The sequence below is a fragment of the Gymnodraco acuticeps genome, unplaced genomic scaffold (genome assembly GCF_902827175.1).
Source record: "Gymnodraco acuticeps unplaced genomic scaffold, fGymAcu1.1, whole genome shotgun sequence".
NCBI lineage: Eukaryota > Metazoa > Chordata > Actinopteri > Perciformes > Bathydraconidae > Gymnodraco > Gymnodraco acuticeps.
In genome coordinates, this window is record NW_022989891.1 from 457,656 (window position 1) to 480,992 (window position 23,337).

A 23,337-nucleotide genomic window follows, 5' to 3' on the forward strand; every position below is an offset into this window, starting at 1 on the left:
TTGTTGGTCGAACGCACTTATTGTAAGTCGCTTTGGATAAAAGCCTCAGCTAAATGCAATGTAATGTAATTGATACGTCAGCCTTTTTAATTGTTCAATGCAGAGCGTAACGCGGTTTTATAGTTAAAGGGGGCCTATTATGCTCATTTTCAGTCACAATTGTATTTTGTGTCTCTACTGTGACAGTTAAGTGCTTTCTTTGTACACACAGGAAAGGGAAAAAAGCTTAAGCTGCAAACATTTTTATAATAAGTGTGACTAAGTGTCACCAAACTGAGGTGACGAAATTCAACAACACTTACTTCCAAAGTCCCTGACGGTAAAGTTCTTGTTCTTCATGTCTTCTTTTGGCGATTTGAAGGAGAACTGTTGTCCAGCAGCTCGTAGATCCTGGTCTTGTGCACTGAACGTCTGAATCACCTGTGAAACGTGAAAATGATGATAAATAGTTTAAGGTCCTGCCTCTACGTGGTACACTCGTTGTAGAAGTTTGATGTTTTGTTTGAGCACTGGATGTCAGATGTCTTTTCAATAGAAACTCAAACGTATATAGGTTGAATTCTTCTGGGAAAAATGTGTACAATTATTGTCGGACTGTCCTGAACTGACTTCCTGTCAGCGCTGAAACAAAGCGGTACATTGTTCTCCCTGTAGTTTTAGATACAGGCATTGAGTATTTGATTGATGACTTGTTAAAACCTCTCGATAACCTCAACACATTGTGATGGATTCAGTTCATTCCGGACTGGTGGAGCTTGTTCAAGGGTCATGGACAGAAGGCAGTTGTTTCATATTGTACTTATATTACAGTGCATCTCCTCAGAGCACGGGGCCGTCCAAAAATAAACCCGCAAGAAAACAATTCGATCAATTCAACACCTTTCATGAATACTCCAGCTCAACAAACTGAATGTGTTATGTGAAAATGAGTTAAAGCAACAACTGAAACAACAAACAACTCCTAACTTTTCCACCCCGCTGCTCACAGACTGCTGACGGCTCTCAACTTCCTTCTGTTCCCCAAACGTCTCAGGGCTTTGTCTGAAACCCACTGACCTGAAAGCCCCCCGCTCGCCGGGCTTCACCTGCTGAAGACCTGAAGCCTCGTCCCAGGAATTCCCACGAGCCTCAAATCACCCCCGACCACAGTGCTCTCTTTGCTCCTTTGTTTGATAACCTGACACCGGGTGATGAGCCTCTGTTGTTCTCCCCACAGCAGCTGTACACTTCACACTGTTGATTTCTCAGCCACCAAATTAGCTCGGTGATGAATACATCTAAACGATCAATTACTTCCCTTGCTTTAAAACTTTCTGTCTTGCACATACCAAAACGCTGCAGAATGGATGGTTCATTTCCTGTGCTGCATGTCACACCTCTCCTTCAATTTTTAGATATACCTTTACTGACCAAAAATGTCCAAATGAATCAATCAATTTGTGTTCGTTTTATTAAACAGGACTTGACAAAAGCAGCACATTTTACAATTTTAGAAGCTTGTAACTGTTTTCTTAAATTTAAACATCCAATATTTAATAATCTGTTGATTGCCCAACGGATCAATTCAATAAATATGGGTATACTGTCTATCACAAGCTCCAGAGAAGAATAATCTGCAATTTAATATTCTATCATTGGGAGAATTCAACTTTATCATCTCTATTTGGTGTAAACCTATAAAAGTTATATGTTTTTTTTTTTTTTTTTTTCTAATTACATAATCCATTATGTAAGAAGTGCTCCTTTTCTTGCTCTCAAAGTGCTCCCACCTTGGGATCATAGGTGGAACTGTGAGCGCACTAAGTGCTATTGTATATGTTAAATGGCTCTAAGGCTACTCTGCTTTTGCACTCCGCTGCGTTGTAAAGTAAGCAAGATAAAAGTGCCAGCTAAATGCTGTAAATGTAAATGTAATTATTCCAGCATATCAAACTGATTCAGCGGGTTAGCATTTCAATGTGGCATTATAAAAAGCCTGTGAGAGGAGATGCATTAAAGAGTGAGCAATGCGTACTGTAATAGCACTGGCTGTCCTAAGTATCTCTAATACGTGGAGGTCAATATTCTTGTTTTTATGTTTCCTTTGTGCTTGCTTTTTCTCATTTCACACTTGACCAGTTGACTCTCCAAACGTAATACATTTTAAAATAGGGAAACGTTTTGCTGTATTCCTACCCTGCCCTTTTTATTTATATTAAAATCTCAGTTTGAGGTCACTCTTCCTGCTCTTTCCACACACTGGCATGAACACAGCTTCTCTCTGTCCTGGTTATACATTATATTCCAGGGTAGGGTAGTGGCACTGTGTGAGGCAGCCCTAAACAAGCAGTTTGTATGTTTTTTCAGCAGCGTGAAGGCAGATAATCTTCTGGGGAGACGTGTGATGGATTTTACACGAGAGGATCTGCAATTCTTTATCATTCACCGGCTGCGCACAACACCTGCTGGAATCATGCTGTGAAAATGCTGCATTAAGTGTATATTGTGCACCGGAGGGCAAGGGAGGAGAGGGGAAAGAGGGGGAATAGGAAGCGGGGGAGGTGATTAACGCAAGGGAGTAAGGTAGAGGAGAGGATGCATCTTGAATACAGACGTGTTGCATTGCTAACTGAATTTGAGGATGTGGTTGTCTCCATTCCTGCTTTTTATTTTTAGGAAGATTTTGGTGACCTTGATTTTATTTGTTCATTATATGGTCTTTTTTATAGCTTTTACTATTTCTATAGCTAAATTATTATAAATATTGTCTCGCCTTACTTTTTGACTTCAAATAGTTTGGGGAATTTTGTTTTGTCTGTCAAAGCACTTTGTAAACCGTTTTTAACAGTTCTTTATATATTTATTTCTTAAAAGTAATTTTTCAATTCAATTTTTCAACATCAAACACAGCTTCGAACACATTTCTTGGTGTCTTGACAAGATTTTTAAGGCTGACAAACATGACTCTACCTGCAGCCAAGTGCATGATGGGAGGACAGTGATGCCTTCAAATGCAGGGGCACAGCCGTTGTTTTGATTGCAACAGGCCTGAGGAGTCGCAAAGCGTCCTCAATGTGATGAGGAGTCTACAGCTATTTGACAGACTGCCAAAGAAGCTGTTCCCTCAGAACGCTAACTGCATATAGATGCCGGTTAATGGGCTAATTTACAGGCGCAGGTGGTTTGCAATGCGCACAGGCAAATGATCCACTGCATCCAAAATATATCATCTGAAATGTACTCCAAGTTGCCGGTAGGAAAAACACTGCTGTGCTTTTTGATTGCTTCTCTCTTTTGAATCCAACTCCACCACTCAATCACTTCAGGATTTACATTCACACTGTGCTGAAGAGCCTGCAAATTCCCCTGTTTAATTTAAGTGACCTTGAGTAAAACACTAGGAATAAAACTTCTGTTCTGTATCAAAGCAAGAACTAATTGTGTATTCATTCTAGCTGAGAATACCAATAGGTGTTTTCGCCAAAAAATCATGATCAGTGTTTATTTCTGCATAAGTGTTTTTACACCTCAATGTAACACCTTCAGATATGTAACAACCACCTTGCAGCCACATTGTATAGGAGGACAAACCAATTAACAGTTGTCACCTACAGAATAATCAACACGTTTTAACACTAGACAATTTGCGGTGTTATAAACCGCAAAAGCATAGTGTGTGCAGAAGACATGTGAAAGTACCTGTCCAGCTTTGGAGTTTTCACAGACAAAGGTCTCGTAAGGTCTGGCCAGTTCAGGTGGGAACTCATTGATGTCCAACACGTGGACAGTGACGGCCACTCGACTGCTCAGAACCGGACTATCTGCAGGAGAAAACACAACAGAGACGTGACAGATTTGCACACTGGAGCAATACAACACATTTGTTCACAGTGCTGACATCATGTGGATATTGAAAGTACTGCCATCATAGGACGAGACAAAGCAATCGGTTGCAAAGGGGTGGTTAAAGAAAGTCCAGTCGAGATTTTAAACCGCCTATCTGCTCGCCCACTTTAAACCGCTCTGGTTAAATGTGTCTGCTATAAAACCTCAGATGTGTCTGGAACACGGTGATGCATACATTCCCTCTGGACGCTGATGTATTATGCTACGTTTGATTAAAAATATAAAGCAGAATTAAATAAAAATACACAGCAAATGCATCCCATGTGCTGCCTACAAATAAAGCACAATATGGAGTATGGCTCTATAGGGATTTTTTTTTTTTGCTTAGGTTATTTTATGGGTTTTAGCCCGTATTAATTATAGTGTGAAAGCCCTCTTGAGAGGAACAAACTTGAATCCAGGCTTGTTTGTAACAATGTTTCCTCACTGCCGGGGCACAACGGGGGAAATGTTCTTTTTGTGCGAAACCCCCAAGTAAGGTAAACTTTATGGATTTGGTGTGGGAATAGGCTTTGCTCTGCAGCGGGGGGCTTAGTGTGCACTTGTGTGTGCAAGTGCCAGTGCAGGGCAGCGCATGGTGTGTGTGTGTGTGTGTGTGTGTGTGTGTGTGTGTGTGTGTGTGGTGTGTGTGTGTGTGTGTGTGTGTGTGTGTGTGTGTGTGTGTGTGTGTGTGTGTGTGGTGTGTGTGTGTGTGTGTGTGTGTGTGTGTGTGTGTGTGTGTGTGTGTGTGTATGTGGGTGGTTTAGAGGACTGCAGGAGGGGGGATCTGTAGAGTGGTCTCCACAGGATTGGAGACCAGTTAGTAACCTGTCTCTGACCTTGATGGAAAAAGCAATCTTCCCACTGAGGTGAAAATGACACAGAGCTGGGGATTTTCTACTTTCGCACTGACTGAATTACTAACATTGATGCTCAGTCAGCAAAAACACTGATCTTTTCTGTCATCGAGGTCCTGAATTTGTTGGCCTCTACAACGTTTGCAAAGCTAGATCAATGCAATCTGTACAAAAACATACAAATCCTGAGCTTCTGGATACACAAGTTTGTGGTTTCCCCCTCATCTCATTTCAACTCCATAACTGTCACTGCATCAGTCAGTGATACATCTTTCAGTCCACTAGATGGAGCAATGGTATAGTGAATACATTCAAATGTGACCAGCGTCAGCATTTCAGCTCAATAACAAATGCTTTATCTATTTTACTGAAACAGAATTCTGGATTGCTTGATTGGTCAGTCATAACGTTGGCTACTTTCTGCAGCTTTTTTATTGAGTATTACTTTTTTGATTAAGCTCATTTTAATAAAAAGCCAACCAACCAAGCAAGCAATCAACCACAAATCTATAAAATGTGCTGCCAAACAGAGATAGGGAGTTTTTTGTGGTTAGCAAACTCTTGAAAGTGCAACTGTAGACAGAATAAGTAAGCAAGCTCTCATCACAAACCCCATTTTAAGTGTGGAACTACACTTAGTTGCTGCAATTTGATGGAATCTGTGCGCCCTCATTTTATTACCGCCAAGGTTATTATTGCATTTAATAGAAAATCCCCTCCATTTGACTCATAAAAATGGCAACTGGGCTCAAATGCCAAAAAGCAGAATGTTAATTTAACCCCGGCTATTATTTAGCTCGGCTTCTGCTGTGTTCTGAGTCTCAGGGGAGCAGCGGGGACTGCTCTCATTTTGCTGCATGACTGCAGTGTCTCGCTATGACCGCACAAATCTCTCAGGCTTTTGAGAAGTCTCCAACTCGGTTGTTTCACTAATCGTTGCAGAGTAAAGGTGCCTTTTATTCAGGGGAAATGTCATCCAATAAACTCATATTGTGCAGATTTTTTCGCCAGTGTCAATTCAATTGTGAATAAAAAGTGTAGGTGGATACATGTTTAAAAGCATTAGTCACAAGGACACACAGACACAGAATGGGTTCAAATGCAGAGGTCTTGAATATTGAAAAATGCTGTGCAGGGTTAACTGTGGCTGCTCCATACATTAAATATATATTCCCACACAATCTATATTTCTCTGTTGTGTGAATATATCTTGCTTTAATATTAATTGCTGTATTGGTGGTTTGAAAGCAGACAAACTATAACCCGACGATGATAATATAATTCATCTCAGAGGAGCTACCCAATACTCAGAACACAAAGTTCTGCCAAATCTCATTGAAGGTCAAAAACAGATTTCAACTCACTAGTTGGGATACAAACTCTGGGGTGATGGGTTTATCTCTATCCCTGCTGCACCAGCTCAACCATTACATTAACACTGGTTTCCATGTGAATATTGTTCTAATCTTTTTGAAGGAGATCGAGAGAGGACAGAGGCCTGGGTCAGAGCCTAAATGGGGAATAAGGAAGGAGTGAAACACATGTGAGAGGGCAAGATGTGCAGAGATACTGCGATGATAAACTGAACATGTAACGCCCTTGTGCAGTAAACCCCCCCGTCTTCCTCCCACTCTCTCCTCCCACCATCCCATTTCCTTTCAGTTTACCTCATCCTCCCTTTCCTTGACATTTATGCACAAAAGCCACACAAAGAAACACACACACACATTGAAAATAGAATTACCATGTCACTGCCATGACCTTGAGGGGAAGTGAGTAATATCAGTTTCCAAGGCGACAATGACTCAAGTTTTACAGCCCATATTTCACAGTCTATCCTAATGAATATACAGCGTGTGTAATTTTGATTGAGCACCAGCCTGCCTCTGGGATAATGACTTTGACGGTTCTTAGCAGATTTGATGACTTGATGACGATGGATTTGCTTATTTATCTGTAAATTTGCTCCACTTCCTTCATAAAAACATAATTAGCCTGATGACATGTCTTAAAGCTACAGCTCCGCCTTAGTTCACCCTTTCACAACATGCTGCGACGCCACCACATCTGCTCGGTGTAAAACTTTAGAAGGTTGACATTTTACTGCGGTGCGAGTAAAAGTTGACTCTGGCAAAGAAAAGCTGTCTTTCAATGCCAACGTCATTAAAGAAATAGTTGTTAAAAATGAAAACAGAGATGAGGAGTGTGCTAGAGGAGACAATGTCCTAAAGATACATCCCCCAGGGAAAGCCATCATGGTTTATGGTCACCAATAAACATTTCCTTCAAAATGGGATTGAGTATTGACTTGAGTAAAAGCGTGTTAAATCCTTCACACAGATTATGAAGGGGGAAGGACAACGACACTTGCATGGATCACAATCTATCTTGTTGTCATACTTACTAAGTTTGGTGGCCACGATAGAGATATTGTGCTGGGCGATGCTCTCTCTGTCAAGGAGTTCGTTCGTGGAAATCGTTCCCTCCACTGGATCAATGTCAAAGTAGCTGTCCAAGTCACTCTTCCAGTCAATGGAATACCTGAAAGAAACATTTTTGTTTAATGGCGTCCATTTCCAACATAAACCAGAGAATTAAACCACAAGGATTGTCCCTCTGGGCTCATGTATATGAGTTAGGTGTAATATAACGTTGGCATAGCCTTCATTACTCATTCTGAATGGTCATTTCCAGAAAATGTGCTGAGGATCGCATTTACATTCTAATCCTCTAATGGGCAGCATGTTCTTCGGCCATGCTGAGCCAGTGTTTTTTTTCTTCAGAACGTAAATGAATTTTAGGCATCGTTGAAACCGTATCAATCTCACAGGGCTGATGTTTAACATAGGCGGAGACATTTTGATTGGTGTCTGAGAACAGAGGGTACAGTGTCCTTTGGTCTTGCCCAGTTATTCTGAATGCAAACCATGAAAGAAAACAGGGATCTGAAACCAAACCGCATGACAGCGCCATTCATCAAACTATGCTATTTGATCTTAAAAGGGCGATTTTTTTATTAATAACTTTGTGATCGTCAGTGGAGTTCCCGGAGGAGAACATATGTTGTTGTCTTGTATTCCTCTTCACAACAAGGTTATTGGTTGGGGGTTCAATGCCTTGCTCTTGGGCATTTATTCAACACAGAGGCTTCATTTCTCTCAGCCTTGAGTCTGGACTTCTTACATTAAGAACAGCCTTGCTGTGCCACCATTATTCCTTTATTTTTCTTTCTAATGGCAAGCTGTTTGATCTTAATAGGGTATTTCTCATGAATATGAATTTGCTTGTTTTTTTCTCCTGCTAAAGAGCTTCAAACTGGACTTGAGTCATTAATGGAAAGAGGGTTAGCGTACTTTCAAACCCTCAAGTCTTATGCCGTAATGAGAATGATAACAAAACCATTTAAGTGGATTTCTTTTACAAGCTTTGGTTCCATCACATTTTATGTTTCAATTTCGATTTCTCCACGTCCTCTCTTACACTCTTTATGGCGCGCAGCCTTGAAGTGAACACGATCGTATCCAAATAGTTTAGTTTGAGTCTCTCTCATAAATATTGCAGCTAAACTCAAATCAGGAGTTCAAAAGATCAATGGTTCACAATTTCTCCTCGGGGCACAAACCCTTTTTTTTAAGTGTGGTTTTATTGGAGTCCTGCTGCTACTGAAGCATATGTTTCAGTGTCAGTCCGGCCCAGAGGTTACACAGGCGGCCTCATGCCGAGAATATTACAGATTAAAGAATGAATGTTCAGGGATTTCCTGGAGCAAAACACACATCTCTAATCACCAAACATGCAATATGTAAACATGTGAGATAGAATGTTTACTTGTAAATGGATCAATCTGTGAATTATTTTCAAGGAGAATAGGGGTGTGAGATATAAGGAGTCTTCTTATACCAAACTCAGTACTGAGAACAGCAGAAGTGGAAAATAATAACAGCGTTATCTCATACTTTGAACTGCTGTAGTGGTCATTCAGTCCAGAGAAGATTACTAAAAAAACACAAGTTGATTTAAAAAGTAAAGGCACAACTGAAGTTTATTTTCCACAGATATTGATTTCTAGAGCTTACAGTGTTGCTGCAGTAAACCCTTCAGAGTTCATGTCCAACAAGGCTCTTCAGTGGGATTTGTGAAGTTACCATTTAAGGCCAACAGCTCAGCATTCCATACAGAATGTATGGCCATTAGCACTTAGTAATATGACTGTTTTTTTAAGGACGGGGCCATTTTATGCATAAGACCTAATTTACTGTAAATATGTAACAGCACCTGGATGCTATTTGCTTGGCGCAGGTTTACAGGTGAACTGCTACTTTTTTTAACAGCCAGCCAATCCTTCTGTGAATACGCCCTTCCACTTTGAAACTGATTTGAACTTTGGGACGCTCTTTCAATTCGGCCAACAATTAAGTATTCATGATGCCCTTTGTTTCCCCAGTAAGAGATAACTCGGCTCTGTACTGCTAAATAGCGCAATCATTTGGGACTAAAGTCTAAAAGCTTAATTCCCTATGCATGATGGGTGATTGGGTCTATTTTTTAAGTAGAAAATGCAAGGCTGCTCTCTGAAGGCACCCAAAGAACAATGTGAGCTGTGGTATTGATGAATATTTAAAGTGCTGGAGATAAAGTGGAGTTCTAGAGAATAGTGGTTTTTTGTTGTCCTAAATCACTACATCTTCCATTGTTTTTGTTTTCTCAAGGATAAAATATTCATTATAAAACATTTCCTGTCCACGCAACAGGTATTTTGTGTTGCACTTGAGTGATACATCTTGGAAGAACCCTCACTACAAAGTAGCTACAGTGGACGAGTTTAAAAACAAAAGGGTTCTCATAAATGTTTAAGAATGCACTTCTTTGACATTCTATTGTTATCAAGCACTTAAGTTGTGTAGCGTGTTGTTTATATGTGTGGTGGAGAGGTTGTAAAAGAAATGGAATAACATGACTTAAGTGAAGTAACCAGGATACGAGTAAAGTCAGATTTATAAAACTAAGCAGTGGTGTTTGAAACTGCACAGAATATCACCAGGACGGAGCTGTCATCAGTGGAGGACCTTTACTCCCAGCGGCTCAGGAAGAAAGCCCTCAGGATTATAAAAGACCCCCATCACCCCAGCCACAAACTGTTCCGTCTGCTGCCGTCTGGCAGGCGCTACCGCAGCATCCGGACTAAAACCACCAGACTCAGGGACAGTTTCATCCCACAGGCAATAAGACTGTTAAACACCTGAACTGTTGAAAAAACATTTGTTAAACACCTGAACTGTTGAAACAACATTTGTTAAACACCTGAACTGTTGAAACAACATTTGTTAAACACCTGAACTGTTGAAACAACATCTGTTAAACACCTGAACTGTTGAAACAACATCTGTTAAACACCTGAACTGTTGAAAGATCCATAACATTCATCTGGCTGCTAATTATTTATCTAATATATCATATTCCAATAACTTGCATTTAGACTCTTATTGCACAATTTCACTTTTTAAACAATTTTTCTTTTTGTATTTATTATTTACCTGCACTATATTTTATGTTTATCTGTTTTATTGTTGAGCCTGTGACCTAAGATTTTAATCGTCATAACTACACTGTATGTTCGTAGGACAAAATAATACCTTGAACCTTGAAAGTCCCATCTAAAAATGACCACGGAGAGGAGGGGGGAGAGGATTTTTTTGTTAGGGTAGGAATTGTTTGGATGTGGATTAATATTTCAGTTAAAAAAATAAATAATCATAACATAAGACACGTTAAAACTACAGAAGCGTTTGCATTAATATTCATTATGTGCGGCTCTACTTGTTCACTGTATACTGTTTATATTATTATCATTCGTCTTGTTCAATAAGGATTATGTTTAATGCTGCTAAACAATGTTTTTTAATGTGCAAACTTTGCAATAACTTTACTGGAGAAGCTAACTCGGGATTTGGATAAAAACAAATACGCTTACTGCAATTTATTTAATTCTAATTGCTTGCCAAAACTTCTATAAAAAAACATATCCACTTCCACTTGTATCAACACAGGCAATGTGCACCGTGTTGCACATCCCCACAAAACAAGGACAAGTATAGAATATATGATTACCATTAATTAAGTTATGTTAATTATCTCCATCTGCAAAATGAATCACCACAAACGGATCTCATCTAACAGCTGCCTCAAAGAAATGCATTTAACTTCAGGGAAATACAGTAGTTGGCCAAATAAACTTTTCAAAGTGACAGACAATTAAATCATTTTCAAGAAACATGGCTATATCTTGAATATTTTAAGCCATAGTGAATGTCAGCCCATGGGGGATACAGTATATTCCTGAATATGGTGAAAAGAATGAGGTGCAACAGTTTCTGTTTAGTTAATCTCAATAAAAAACTGAAACTGTGAGATGCAAAAATTCATTAAAAAAACAATTAAGTTAACAGAATCATTGTCTTTTAAACAAAATAAATATTGTAGTTTAAGAGACGCTAGCTACAAAGAGGCATTTCTGCTGATATCCTCCGTTAGAATTAACGTAGTTTTTACATTTAACCATAAATTATACGGCAAAACAATATTAGTATTTATTACATTGTATTGAGTAAATGATGCAACTAAGTAAATGTCATAGACAGCATACATAAGCAAAGTCTAATGAGTCCTTATCAACCAGAATTTCAGATATGCAATTATGGCGCGGCTAATAATATTATCTCTGTTAAATCACATCAGCGACACAACCTGAGCTGCAAAGAGACGATGCAAGCAGGATTTTTCATGACAATGTCAAATGTTCAACATAGATTGATTAGCTCTCTGATGAGTAAAGCTGACAATACTCTGAAGATTAAAGCCATGATGACATTAATGAATAGAGACTGGGAACATTGATGAATGGATTAGGGTTCTAAAACCTTCAATCACTGGCGGCAGTATTACAGTTCTTCTTCCTTTAGCTCTTTTATCCTCGCGGGAGTAACGAGGGATAGTCGGTTCAATAGTAAAGCCTCTGAAGATGAAGATGTGCAGATCCAGGCCAACTTCATTCACTAAGACTACATAAAGCTTCTTTAGATGGCCAAACTGGGGGTCATACGGACTCCTTTATTTATCTTACTTAGACCCCCTAGAAACTTCAAAGTTGACCAAATTACAAATAAAAACATCAGTATTTGTATCTAAATAACAGGACTTTTTAATGTTCACAACAAACTCCTTAAATAGTCCATTTTAAAATGTATTATTTAGTGAATTTTGACTATTTGCAAGGGACAAATCCAGCTAACAACGATCACTACTTAACAATCTAAGAATGTCCGGAGAACATTATATGACCATAAGAAAATAATTCAAACATGTAATTTAGATGTGAATGGTTGAATGCTGACATGTATATGAAAGCGCTTTGAGGGGTGTCAAAGACCCTTAGCCTATCAGAGTGCAGGCCAATAGAAGCGCAAGTGTTTCATAGTGATGTCATTATCTCAGGGAACTTTGGGATGTCAGCCTTTGCAGACCATTTACATGCACACAAACCTCTAGAACACAGTACAGGATAGAGAAAACCCCAAAAGCATTATCTGGCCCCTTTCAACTTAAGTGTAGAGTGTCTATTGTTCTACACAGAGGAGTGAAACTTTACCTGACCGGACTGCTGCTGGCGTCTAAATCTTGTGCCGTCACTGCTCCGATGATGGTGCCCGCGGGTGTGTCTTCATACACATCCATCATATAGGAGGGCTTATTGAACACCGGGGGCTCATCCACATCCAACACGTTAATCTTCACTGTTGCTGTGTCTTTGAAGGCCCCAAAGCTTTGAAATCGTGGATCCAGATGGGCATTGGAGGCGTCTACCTTAAAGGTGTATGCCTTCTTGCTTTCATAGTCCAGGGGCTGCAGAAAAGAAACAGAAAATAGTCCCGTTAACATCTCCAGTTTATTTAAAAGCATTATCTTAATGAGTATAGAACGTGTCAGCACTCCCATGTCATTTATTATCTCTGTAGTATTCATCCTGTATGCAATAAGAGCACTTGAATGAATTGACTGATTCTGAGCAACAGTGTTGGCAGTAGTTTCTTATTTCTGTTAGTTTAGCATTTTCAAGGATGAGTAAGTGCTATCAATTGCCTACATCAGCGTCCTCTTATTGAATCTATTTAAGCATTTGGCTGATTTCCTATGTTACTAAAAACACATTGAAATACAGTCGCCTGAAGAGCAGAACTAAACAACTGACGATTACACATATTTGTGTTGTTCAAATGGCAGTTTATTGTGGAAGAGTGCTTCATGTTAGACAGACACTGTAGGTCCTGACACGTCTCGCCCCTCTTCAACGAACAAGTCAAGCTGCACTTTCCTGGTTCAGCAGAACTACGCCCCTTTACAAGAGTTCTCCAGACCACAGCTTAGGGGTTCATCTGTTCTACCTCTTCAAGTTTCTGACACATCAGCTCAGGGTCAATTAGTCAATGCCAGGCGAGGGGTGGAATCTGCATTCTCGGCATGTCTGCAGCTGAGGTGTAAACACCCGACAGCAGTGACACCCATGTTCGTGCTCCTGCCTGTCTCCTGCCCTCTCATGTGTGACCGACAGTACTTGGCGAGCTTGCAGCCGGTCACGCTCCGCTGGCCTACAGTCACATGAGAGACATTCCTTTCGGTGTATTTCAAATTGACTAACATGTAACCACTATGGCAGCAATGCTATCTCTTTGCCCCAGGACCTGGCTCTTCTGGCATGTTGTTCCAAACAACATCAAAGGAAAAACAGCTGGTAATGGCACAGCGAAATGTCCTTAAAGAGACAGTTGATGTGAGTGGGGAGGCGCACTGGAGGGTGCAGAAAATGGCTTTTATCGGTGGAAGGGAAATATGACCAGTCATCTGTCCAAATTAAGTGCACATGAATTAGAGATCTAATTAGAGTGTAACCACTAGGAATGATCAGAGGCTGTGCAGTGGTGATTTCACAGTGATAGCAGATGCTTCTCGAGCCCTCTGTCTCTCCTCCATCTCCATGGTTTCACAGTCTTGCTGCTACAGCAGGTGTCCGTCCGTAAAAAAGAAAAGAAAAAAGAAGAGATGTGAAGGCAAGCCAATCTGAAAGCAATCATTGACCATCAACCGCCATGATTGGTTTGATTACAGTGTGCCAGATGCAACTGGCTAGGTACAGCTATAAGATCTTTCAACAGGAAATACACTCTGTCCCTTTCAATCTCTTTCAGGAAGTGACAACACAGTGAGGAGACCAAGCTCCCTGAAGCAACAGTCGTGTATACAAATGAAATTCATGGCGGGTGTCATTCAAATGCTGATCACTACAATCAACCTAAAAGACTTCCTGCTAACTTTCACTTACAAAAGTCTTACAAAGTAGCTTGAAATATACAGCAGTCAATCTTTCAGATAACTCAGATCCCTGCAGGTTCCTGGAAAATGTTGGAAATAAACTTCAAAAGGAACTCAGTGTATCTCATAAAGTGAGATTAAGACATAGAAGAAAAACGCATCCGTTCTGTAATTCCAAAACATATATTATTAGGAATTTATATGACGTAAATCTAGGAATAAAATATACATAGTAGCTTTAAAAAGACATACATAGTGACCTCTTGTAATAGAGGCTACGTCATTGTGCCTGAACCATCGCACCTTGCATACCTCAGCTTTAATACAAGCACAGGTGGAGGACACGAAGGGAGAGGAGGAGGGATGGAGATGCTGGGGGAGGTAGACAGCAGGAGGTGTACACCAGGCTTCATTAGCCAGACTCTCATGGGGACGAGGAGACGAGTTGCTTTCCATCTCAACATGCTGCATCGCAACACAGTTCAGATACAGGCCCAAACCTCCACCTTGTAAAGCTGTCTTATTTTCATGTTATCCTCTTCTCTTGGGTGTGATGGGGAACTGCTTTTTATTTTCGCATAAAAAACTTCAAAGGCACAACAACTGGCATCCTGGAGTTACATTTGACAAATCATTGTTCATAAATAATATTCTAAATTCAAAAACTGAGCATGACAAATCGTTTGTTCAGTTATTGTCACAATCTCAGTTTTTTGTATTTAATGTTTCTCGTTTTATTTTGAAATGTATTTCCTCTTTGTGTTTCGACTGCATTTTACTTCCTGTTTTTTTGTTTTCCCGCCTGTGTGATGTTCTGATTGTGTTCACCTGCTGCCCTTGTGTTTCTGCTTGCCCTCTCCAGCTGTGTATAGTCCTGTCTCCCCTTGTTCTTTGTCGGTTCGTCGTCTTCGTTCCTGTCCGGTCTTGATGTGGTGTATTTCGTCCCTGCCTGACTCCCAGTATTCCTGCTCGTTTACTGCCCTTGTTTCCCAAACCCGGTCTGTACTCGTTCAGTTTTTTATTTTGTTGTTTTGCCTGATTCCCCTTGTTTTTTGTGTTAAACTGTTTATTTTTGTTTATCAGATATCAGATAATTTAGCAAAAACTGTCTCTTACACTCCATTACTATAACTCTAAATAGCTCATTCAGAATCACAACTATAGTCAAAACTAAAATAAGACTTGTAACTAAGTACAGCTAAAATGAGCTAGCTGGTGCAACATCCACAGCTAGACCTTAGCTCAATGAAAATAACTTCACATCAATGCTCAGTGCACTTGTCTTTTGTTTGAATCAATTTTGAATAACAATCGATAGTGGACTATGCATGAAAGCTCTGTGAGCATGGCTTCCAATACCATGCACATCAGATGCCCTCACTCTGACTCTTGTATCTATTAGAGGCATTTAGTTGACCAGATGCCTTGATTAGCTAGCTAATAAGCTAACATAATCAACAAACTCAAAGTGATTATTTCTCCTTTTCGCTAAAATCTACATTATCACCACCAGAGGGCGTGTTATATGATCTCAAACGTCTGTGCACTGAACGGAATCACAGAAGCAAGTCAGATGATTTTGTACAATCTTTGATCAGAAAATTCAATTAATAATGAAACGTTTCTTGCTGACACCCGTGGAACAATGCATTGACAGAGATATGATCAACCACCAAGCAAATCTTACATTTACATATTCTGATTTGGGTGTAAATCTTTCATGTTAAGAGCTTCACTGCCTTTTTAAAGTGCCTAAGACTCATGATGGTCCAAGTATGACTGGGAGATGTGGGGCCAGGAGGGGGTAATGAGAAAGTCTGAGTTAATGAGAAGACGTGTTAATGTGTCAGAGCATGACTTGGGGAGAATCAAATCACATCTGGAGGCCATAGGGGAAATTTCCCAGGAAGTAAAAACGGCCATTCATTCTCTAACTGCTACTACCATTTTGCATTTTTCCCCCTTCCTCGAATGACCTACTTTAGGGCTCAGAATCAGAGCTGTATGAGGGCGTATTACACATATAATATCCTAAAACAAGTTGCATACACCTATGTATGTTCGGTTACACGTTTGAAGTGTCTTTACAGCTTCAGTTGTTATGCACATTTGATGGGTTACTGCGGACACAACAAGGAAGTGTATCAACGGAGGAATTTGTAAGGAGGACAGACCGAGTTCCTCTCATGTCAGTGCTGCTGCTCTTCAACATCACAACAGAACACACTTGAAATTCTAGACATGGTGCTGCGCCCTTTGATATGTAAATGTGCACCTTCATTGCACTGGCAGTGATACTGAATGAAGGAACTTCTTTTTTTTCTTGTCAATTGAACCTGTAATGTTCCAAGGGAATTTGTTAATTTAAAACAGGGACTAATCAAGGCATCACAGTCTCTCTGGTACAGTATATGCTTCAAACACAATGGAAAAGAAGACCTTATATTCAAATGTGAATACTGAACAATGGGTGTGATTTTTGACGCCTTATACTGAGATATGACGTGTAACCCATAATGTAAAATCTGTTTCTCCTTTATACTTGGGTATGTTCCTCATATTATAAAGTGTTAGCTGCAGATGTTTTTACAGCTTGCTGGTTGTTTTGGAGAAGCAGGACGATATGCTTATTGAATATGGGCTCCGTTTCTTTGTGTCACTCTTGTATTACTACAGCAGATCAATATTCTTCTCAACCTTCAGCTACACACCCAATAGTTTGAGGGACAGTCTTTTGCCAACACCCATGGCTGCCATTCCCCTTGGAGAGTTATTATCGCAGCGCAGCAAGTCCTCAGCAGGCTGTATTTATTTGTTTATGCTGAACACAGGTATTGCCTGGAGAGGCTGACGATTAAGTAGGGTGAAAAAGAATGCAAATGTTGTTTAAGCTGTGGTATTCAGAGCATCCTTAAATCCATTTACCACAGCATTATATATTTACAATAGCACTTATGAATCATTAACACCCACTCACGTGATTTATCCTCTGAGAGTAAATCAAAGCTTAGCCGAATATGGCAGTACATTTCTCCACACATCCTCATGTCTCCATGCTTAATTCTCATGAGGCCAAAACCTCTTGATCCCATATGACAGCACCCTTCATTTAATCGCTAAAGATGTGTCTGTTTTGTTGCATTAAGCGGGAATAGTTTCAACAATGCCCAATGCTAAACACATTCATTCTGGGAGGCGAAGCCGCTTCGAGGTGCAAATTCCTCTGAGATTTAGAGATAAGCAATTATGACTCAGTGGTTTGACTGTGGCCTGACGTCTCTGTTTGTGAATGAGTGACTTCTTCATAAGGTCACTGCTGTCTTTGACTGACGGTTCCGGAAAACCCTGCCATGCAGAAGAATGCTAAACTCCTCCAGCCACCATTGTGCCATCAGCAGTCAACTGGCCACAGAGCACAATGAGCTTATCATCGCCAAAGTAAAGCTTACATGCCCCAGAGAGCGATTCGATGTCCCTCTTAATACCGGGGGGGGGGGGGGGGGGGTCTTAGCACTGTGGTGAGGAGATGCTCACTTTGTTGCGCTGCCATCAGTCACATCGGTTTGTGTCCTTAGCTGCCTCCAAGCATCTCCATCCCCCCAGTGCTCACAACAGTCGAGTGCCATGGAGAGGCTTGCCAGCAGCCCTGTCCACACTGCAGCGGAGTGGAGTGACTGTGAAAGACTCACACTGCCACTCTTAATAGGACAGGGTTAGCCGTGGGATGAGCCCCGAGACTCTACTTTAATCTATTACACCCACGCCTCCCGGGCCACCAGGGAGAAGGCACTTCATCGACTAGCACCACCTCAGTCGCCTATTTGTAACAATCTCTTTCCTTTGTGTCTCTTTGTTCTCATTCGCTCACAAAGCACATGCAGAACCACACACAAGTAGTTGCACACACACTTCGCTCCAAGCTTGGTTGCTTGGTGAGGTGTTATTTATGTGTGTCACTGTGGTGCACCTGGATCTCCTGTTGTTCTCAGATATTGTTTCCTTCTTTTCTCCTTCTTTCGACTCCTTCAACACCCCTTCTGAAAATAACTCATTTCACCTCCCACTGGAACATTGTGCACTATAATCAATAGATTAGTTTCAACTCCTGTCTGTGAGCAAGGCTCAGTCGCTCTCATTCTACAGGGTGAACTCTCACTGCTATCAGTTTTAAGCTATAACATATTGAAATCACCCCCTGGCCATTTACAGATGACATGTTCCACTTTGTAAGGACATTTAGATATTGGACAATGTAGTATGTGTCCTTGTTAAAGCGTTTACATATATCAAACTAAAGCCCCTCTGTTCTTTTTTGTTGTTGTATTCAACCAATATTCCTCACTATATTCTGGGTTTCAGAAATGTTAGCAGTCTGTTCATTTCTTTCATTTGACCATTCCTTTTTTCAAACTGACGGAGAGTGTCGCATCAAGACTGAAAGGCAGTAGCAGCTTTCATTCTCTGAAATGATTAACTGTTCAAACAGCCCACTAATGACATTTCTGATAGAGAAATTAGACTGCAGTCACCGTCTGACTTTAGTGAAATTAAGTCCTTAATTGATGGCAGCAAAGAGGAAAAGGGCTTCTTGCTTCGATACTGCCAATCGTTATGACTTTAGGGAAGTCCATTGGGCCGCGTTTGAGCTAAGCAATCCAGGCAATTAGTGGCATTTATTTTGAATGCAATGTTTATCCGTTTTTGCTCACGGTTGGTGGCAAGCTTTTGTCTAAAATGTCAAGCGACACTGTAACATTTACCTCTTGAAGGTGCTGCTCTTTGAAAGTGGGAATAATTGTCATCGTATGCAATCTGGAGTCATCATTTGCCGCTTTTCTTACTGTGTTACCTTATTAGAAGAACAATGGAAACAAATCATTGTGCGGTTGTAAACTAATTGCGTACTTATATAAGAGCGCAAACATCGGGGCGGTCTGCATTTACTGTGGGCAATACTAGAGTCGATTATACATAATATATATATATATTTCTTTGATTACATTTCAGTCTATCTCCTCCTGTCTCTGTCCATGGTGCTGAAACATTTACAGTTACAGGCTGTGGCACAATCCTCCCCCCCCTCTTGTCTTTCTCTCATAAAATATTCTCTATATTATTTACTTTATAGAGAATAGAACACATTTCCCATTGTCACTGACCTAGTATTATGTTTTTTCTGTGTTTCCAGAGATAGAAAATGGCCCCCTTAAAGTACCTTTACATGTACAAGTCAGAATTCACCCTTTTAAACACATTCATACCGAGGCAGAGGCTGCCATACAAGATGACACCTGCTCAGAGAGAATAACTATATACATTCACACATCATTAGCCATGCCACGACGAGCTGTTGGGGGTTTAGAATATTGCTCAATGACACGTTGACTGTAGGCCTGGTGTTCGAACCACATAGCTTACACCTATATGCAACCAACAGTTGCCCACGAAAGAAACCACAAACAAACAAATTAGATGCATTTATGTTGCACTTTTTGAGCTTATATGTTCATATTGCTATATAATCAAATCAAAATCAAATAACATTTTATTTCTATAGCACATTTAAAAACGATTTTCGGTCGAGCCAAAGTGCTGCACATGCAGATAATAAATAACACATTCCTACCGATGTAAACAGAAGACAATAAATTACAACATCAAATATAAAAATCAAACACAGGGAAGTGTCATGAGTCGTGCTAATATTACTTTCATTATCTAGTTTGGCCGTTGGAAACAATTGGAGTTCAGTGTCTAGCTAAATGACCTATAATAGGAAAAGCCAGGGCTCAAACCACAACATATTTCATGGTTGAATGCTACATTTCACCAGTGGTTGAGGTGTAAATGCAGCACTTTGCACAGCACAAGTCCCCGGCAGTTCTCCACTTCATGTTTTTTGAACCGCTCTGACACTGGGGGCGATGGATTTTGAGTCAGTGCCAAGAGGTGCTCTTTACTCAATGCACTGTGGCCGCTGGGGGCATTCGGTTTGTTCAGTGAGTAGATAGTCCTGTATTAAAATGGATTCCCTGAATATGAGCCAGTAAATATTATGCCACACATGGTGAACAATGCCGTTCCTCTAGGCCTAGAACAGCATATTTCAATTACACATAACCGCCATCCCCTCATCTCACAGGAGGAGGTAAATAAACAAGAGAGTGGGCATTTAATCTGACTAAAAGTATTTTTTACCAACACAAGGTTATCTTGCCGATGTGTGTGTGGGCTCCTCATACTGTATGTAAAGCTGTGTGCTTGTCTGAACGTTTCTGTCTGAATTCATCGGTGGATTTACCTATTGTCTCCCGTAATCCTATGTTTTGCAGATGGGATGTGCAAACCCCCTTCATTTTCCTCTCCCCCCTGTATCGTCAGACTGGGAAATAGATGATCATCCCTTGTACCCATTACTCAGCCTGATCCTCTTATCATAACCAACCTTCCTGAGTCTCTAATTTGGGGTCTGCCAAACTCTGCTCTGTGTACAATGTGGCTTTCCACTCTGTCCTGCTGCGATTTGTCGACGTTGCTGCATTGGAGTCGAAGTCAAAAGGGAAAGAAAGAGACAGAGGCAGAGGGGGGGGAGAGAGGGAAGCGAGAGGGATTGTCTGCACACATTTGCACACCTGTCTCTAGGGATATTCCACCAATGTGAAATAAGACAAGTCTGTGGGCGGGTCAGTATTCTGGGAACACAGTGAACAACTCATAAAGCTTCATCTCTAGCTCCCCACACCTTTCCCAAGCACAGCTCATCCCTCTCTCCTCTGTTTCTCACTCTGTCCTATCACTACCCCACATGGGCAGAAGCACGTGTTGTTTAGTGCATTACACTGTGGGGGAGCCTGGGCAGGTAAAGGGGATAAGAACGTCCCCCATCAACAATGCCTTTGTGCAGTAGCTTACCACTGTAGGGAATCCATCACACTGCCCCTGTGTTATATGGCAGTAAATCAAACACCACAAGTGAAAACAATAAACACGAGATGCATCCCCATCCATTGAGGCTATACATGTAAACCATAATTGCATCCTGCCTCATTTGGTTATTCCATTAGTGTCAATGAGAAGGTCACTTTAAAATGATCTATTGACATGCCTTTGAGAACAGTAGGTACATATATGTAAGCATGATATGGGGTTTGCATACACGTGCACAGCGCATCCTGAGCAGCGCTAACACCGAGCAGGGAATCAATTACTCCCTCAGCGGCATATTTTTCTGGGATCAAAGGATCACACCTTGGTGTTTGCTGGGGCTTGTACTAAAAATGTACCGGTTAGCAAATACCCAAGTGTGATACGTCAGAAAAACAAATTCAGATTTGCATTTCCCCCGGAAACATTTTACACACTTAGATCAGAAATACCCTGGAAGGTGCATGGACAGATAGAATTGTCTGGCGAGAAATCAGACGAAACATATGCGTTATCCCCGAACTGAAAGAAGTGACAAAAAAAGATTACCATTTCTTACGGGTATTTTGTTGAGGTGAATTTACATGAAAGAGGCAGGATTTAATGTGAAACCGACTCTTTTAATTCTTTAATAATGAATTTGCTTTAACAGCTGCAAAATGTTAGAGGAATCTGTTTTTCAAAGTTTTAGTTGTGAGTAATTGATACTGTTCTGTTCTAACATTCAACATAATGGTCATTGCTGACATGAATGTGGGACAGAATTAGTTTCAGTAGAGTTGGAACTTTTTTCACATAAGATATTGTATGATGCCTTAATCAATGTATTATATATATTAAGGATATCATACAGTTCTCCTTAAGTGCCAATGTTCCAACATACAGAACAATCCAGGTAAGCAATTCATTTCCTCCATAAATCAGAGCATCTCTCATAAATATCTTTCTGACTTTAAATAGATTTTCCCTACATCATATCAAAGAGACATGCTATGGCTCTTGCATTATGCAAACGTGGCTTTGCTCTGCAGTCTTTTTTTTTGCTTCCATTGAACCTCAACAGCACTGACAACAAAGGGCATCTAAACTCACCGCAGGGGTCTGTTGCATCCTGCCAAAGGGAAACGCAGCACCAGGTATGAAGGGATCGATGTGCAGGGGATTATGGGAGAAGGCTGAAAGCATATCTGTGTGCATGTGTTCCTGCATGAGTATGATAATGACTTGCATATGTGTAGTTTGGGGTGAAGATCAAATAACTTTTTTTTTTTTTTTTACTTTTTATTTAATGTTTTTTATAAACTAACAGTCAGACAGACAGCACAATAGCAGTTGGCAAACAAATTAGGATGACAACAATGTGATTCGAGTCCGACAGGATACAAAACAAAGACAAAACAATAAATGAAACAAAACAAAATGGACTGCAGGACAAAAATCAACAACAAAAAAACTAAATCTAAAGGCTCTGAGTCTAACTCCATTATTAATAACATAATGCAAAAGTAGAGATCAAACAATGTGTATAAATGGATCAAATAAAAAACAAATAAAAAACCTAGCACTTGTTGGTCAGTCAGTCGCCCACTAATCACAGTTTAACACCGCAGGTCCACCACCCTATTGCACAGAGACATCCGGCATGTCCAGCTCCCGTATATACCCGTATATAAGATCAAATAACTTTGATCACATTCCCATTATCATGGTCCTTACTGTAACATGACACGTTTCCGAAACACTGAGCCAAACAATTGCCAGCAGTTAGTGATACTGACGACATGTGTTTTAACAGCACGTTGCTGGAAGTGTGAGCGGCGCTCTATACATGGCAGAAAGAAGTCTGTAAACTATGAAAATGAAGATGATGGTCAGATATCTTACTTAAGTCAAAGTAGGAATATACCCTCATGTAAAACTCCAATAAAAAGTACACCAGTATGAGCATGAAAATACATTTTGAATACTGAAAATAAAAGTACTCATTATGCAGACTTATTTATCTTATATTATGTATTTATAATGCATTAAACATAACTTTAATGTTGCAGCTGATGACTGTGGGGATTATTTTATTTATTTGATGCTGGTAGTTCAACCTATATTAATATCATTTTGATTTTTTGTATTTCATATATTCTTTAACAATTTCAATCTGCAGAGTAACTAGTAAATGTATCATACCTGTGAGCCCAGATTCCTCTTTACAGAGCATTTACACCATGATTAATATGACCACATATGGGAAAGCTGTCATTCTAATGAGGCTTTCATAACGCCCATGCTCTTAATACTACCCTTTTTGTCACACTAACGCTTATCACCATCT

At 40.3% G+C, this 23,337-nt stretch overlaps 1 protein-coding gene across 1 annotated transcript in view; it reads right to left on the reverse strand.

The window, feature by feature from the left end:
• Window positions 1-23,337, reverse strand: part of LOC117537649 (cadherin-12-like) — a 102,397-nt gene that overhangs the window by 7,458 nt on the left and 71,602 nt on the right. The window contains exons 7-10 of the mRNA XM_034202937.1: window positions 12,367-12,620; window positions 7,126-7,262; window positions 3,679-3,800; window positions 303-420 (exon numbers count right to left, since the gene is read on the reverse strand). Of these exons, the coding sequence (XP_034058828.1) occupies window positions 303-420; window positions 3,679-3,800; window positions 7,126-7,262; window positions 12,367-12,620 (631 nt within the window). The remainder of the gene's footprint in view (window positions 1-302; window positions 421-3,678; window positions 3,801-7,125; window positions 7,263-12,366; window positions 12,621-23,337) is intronic.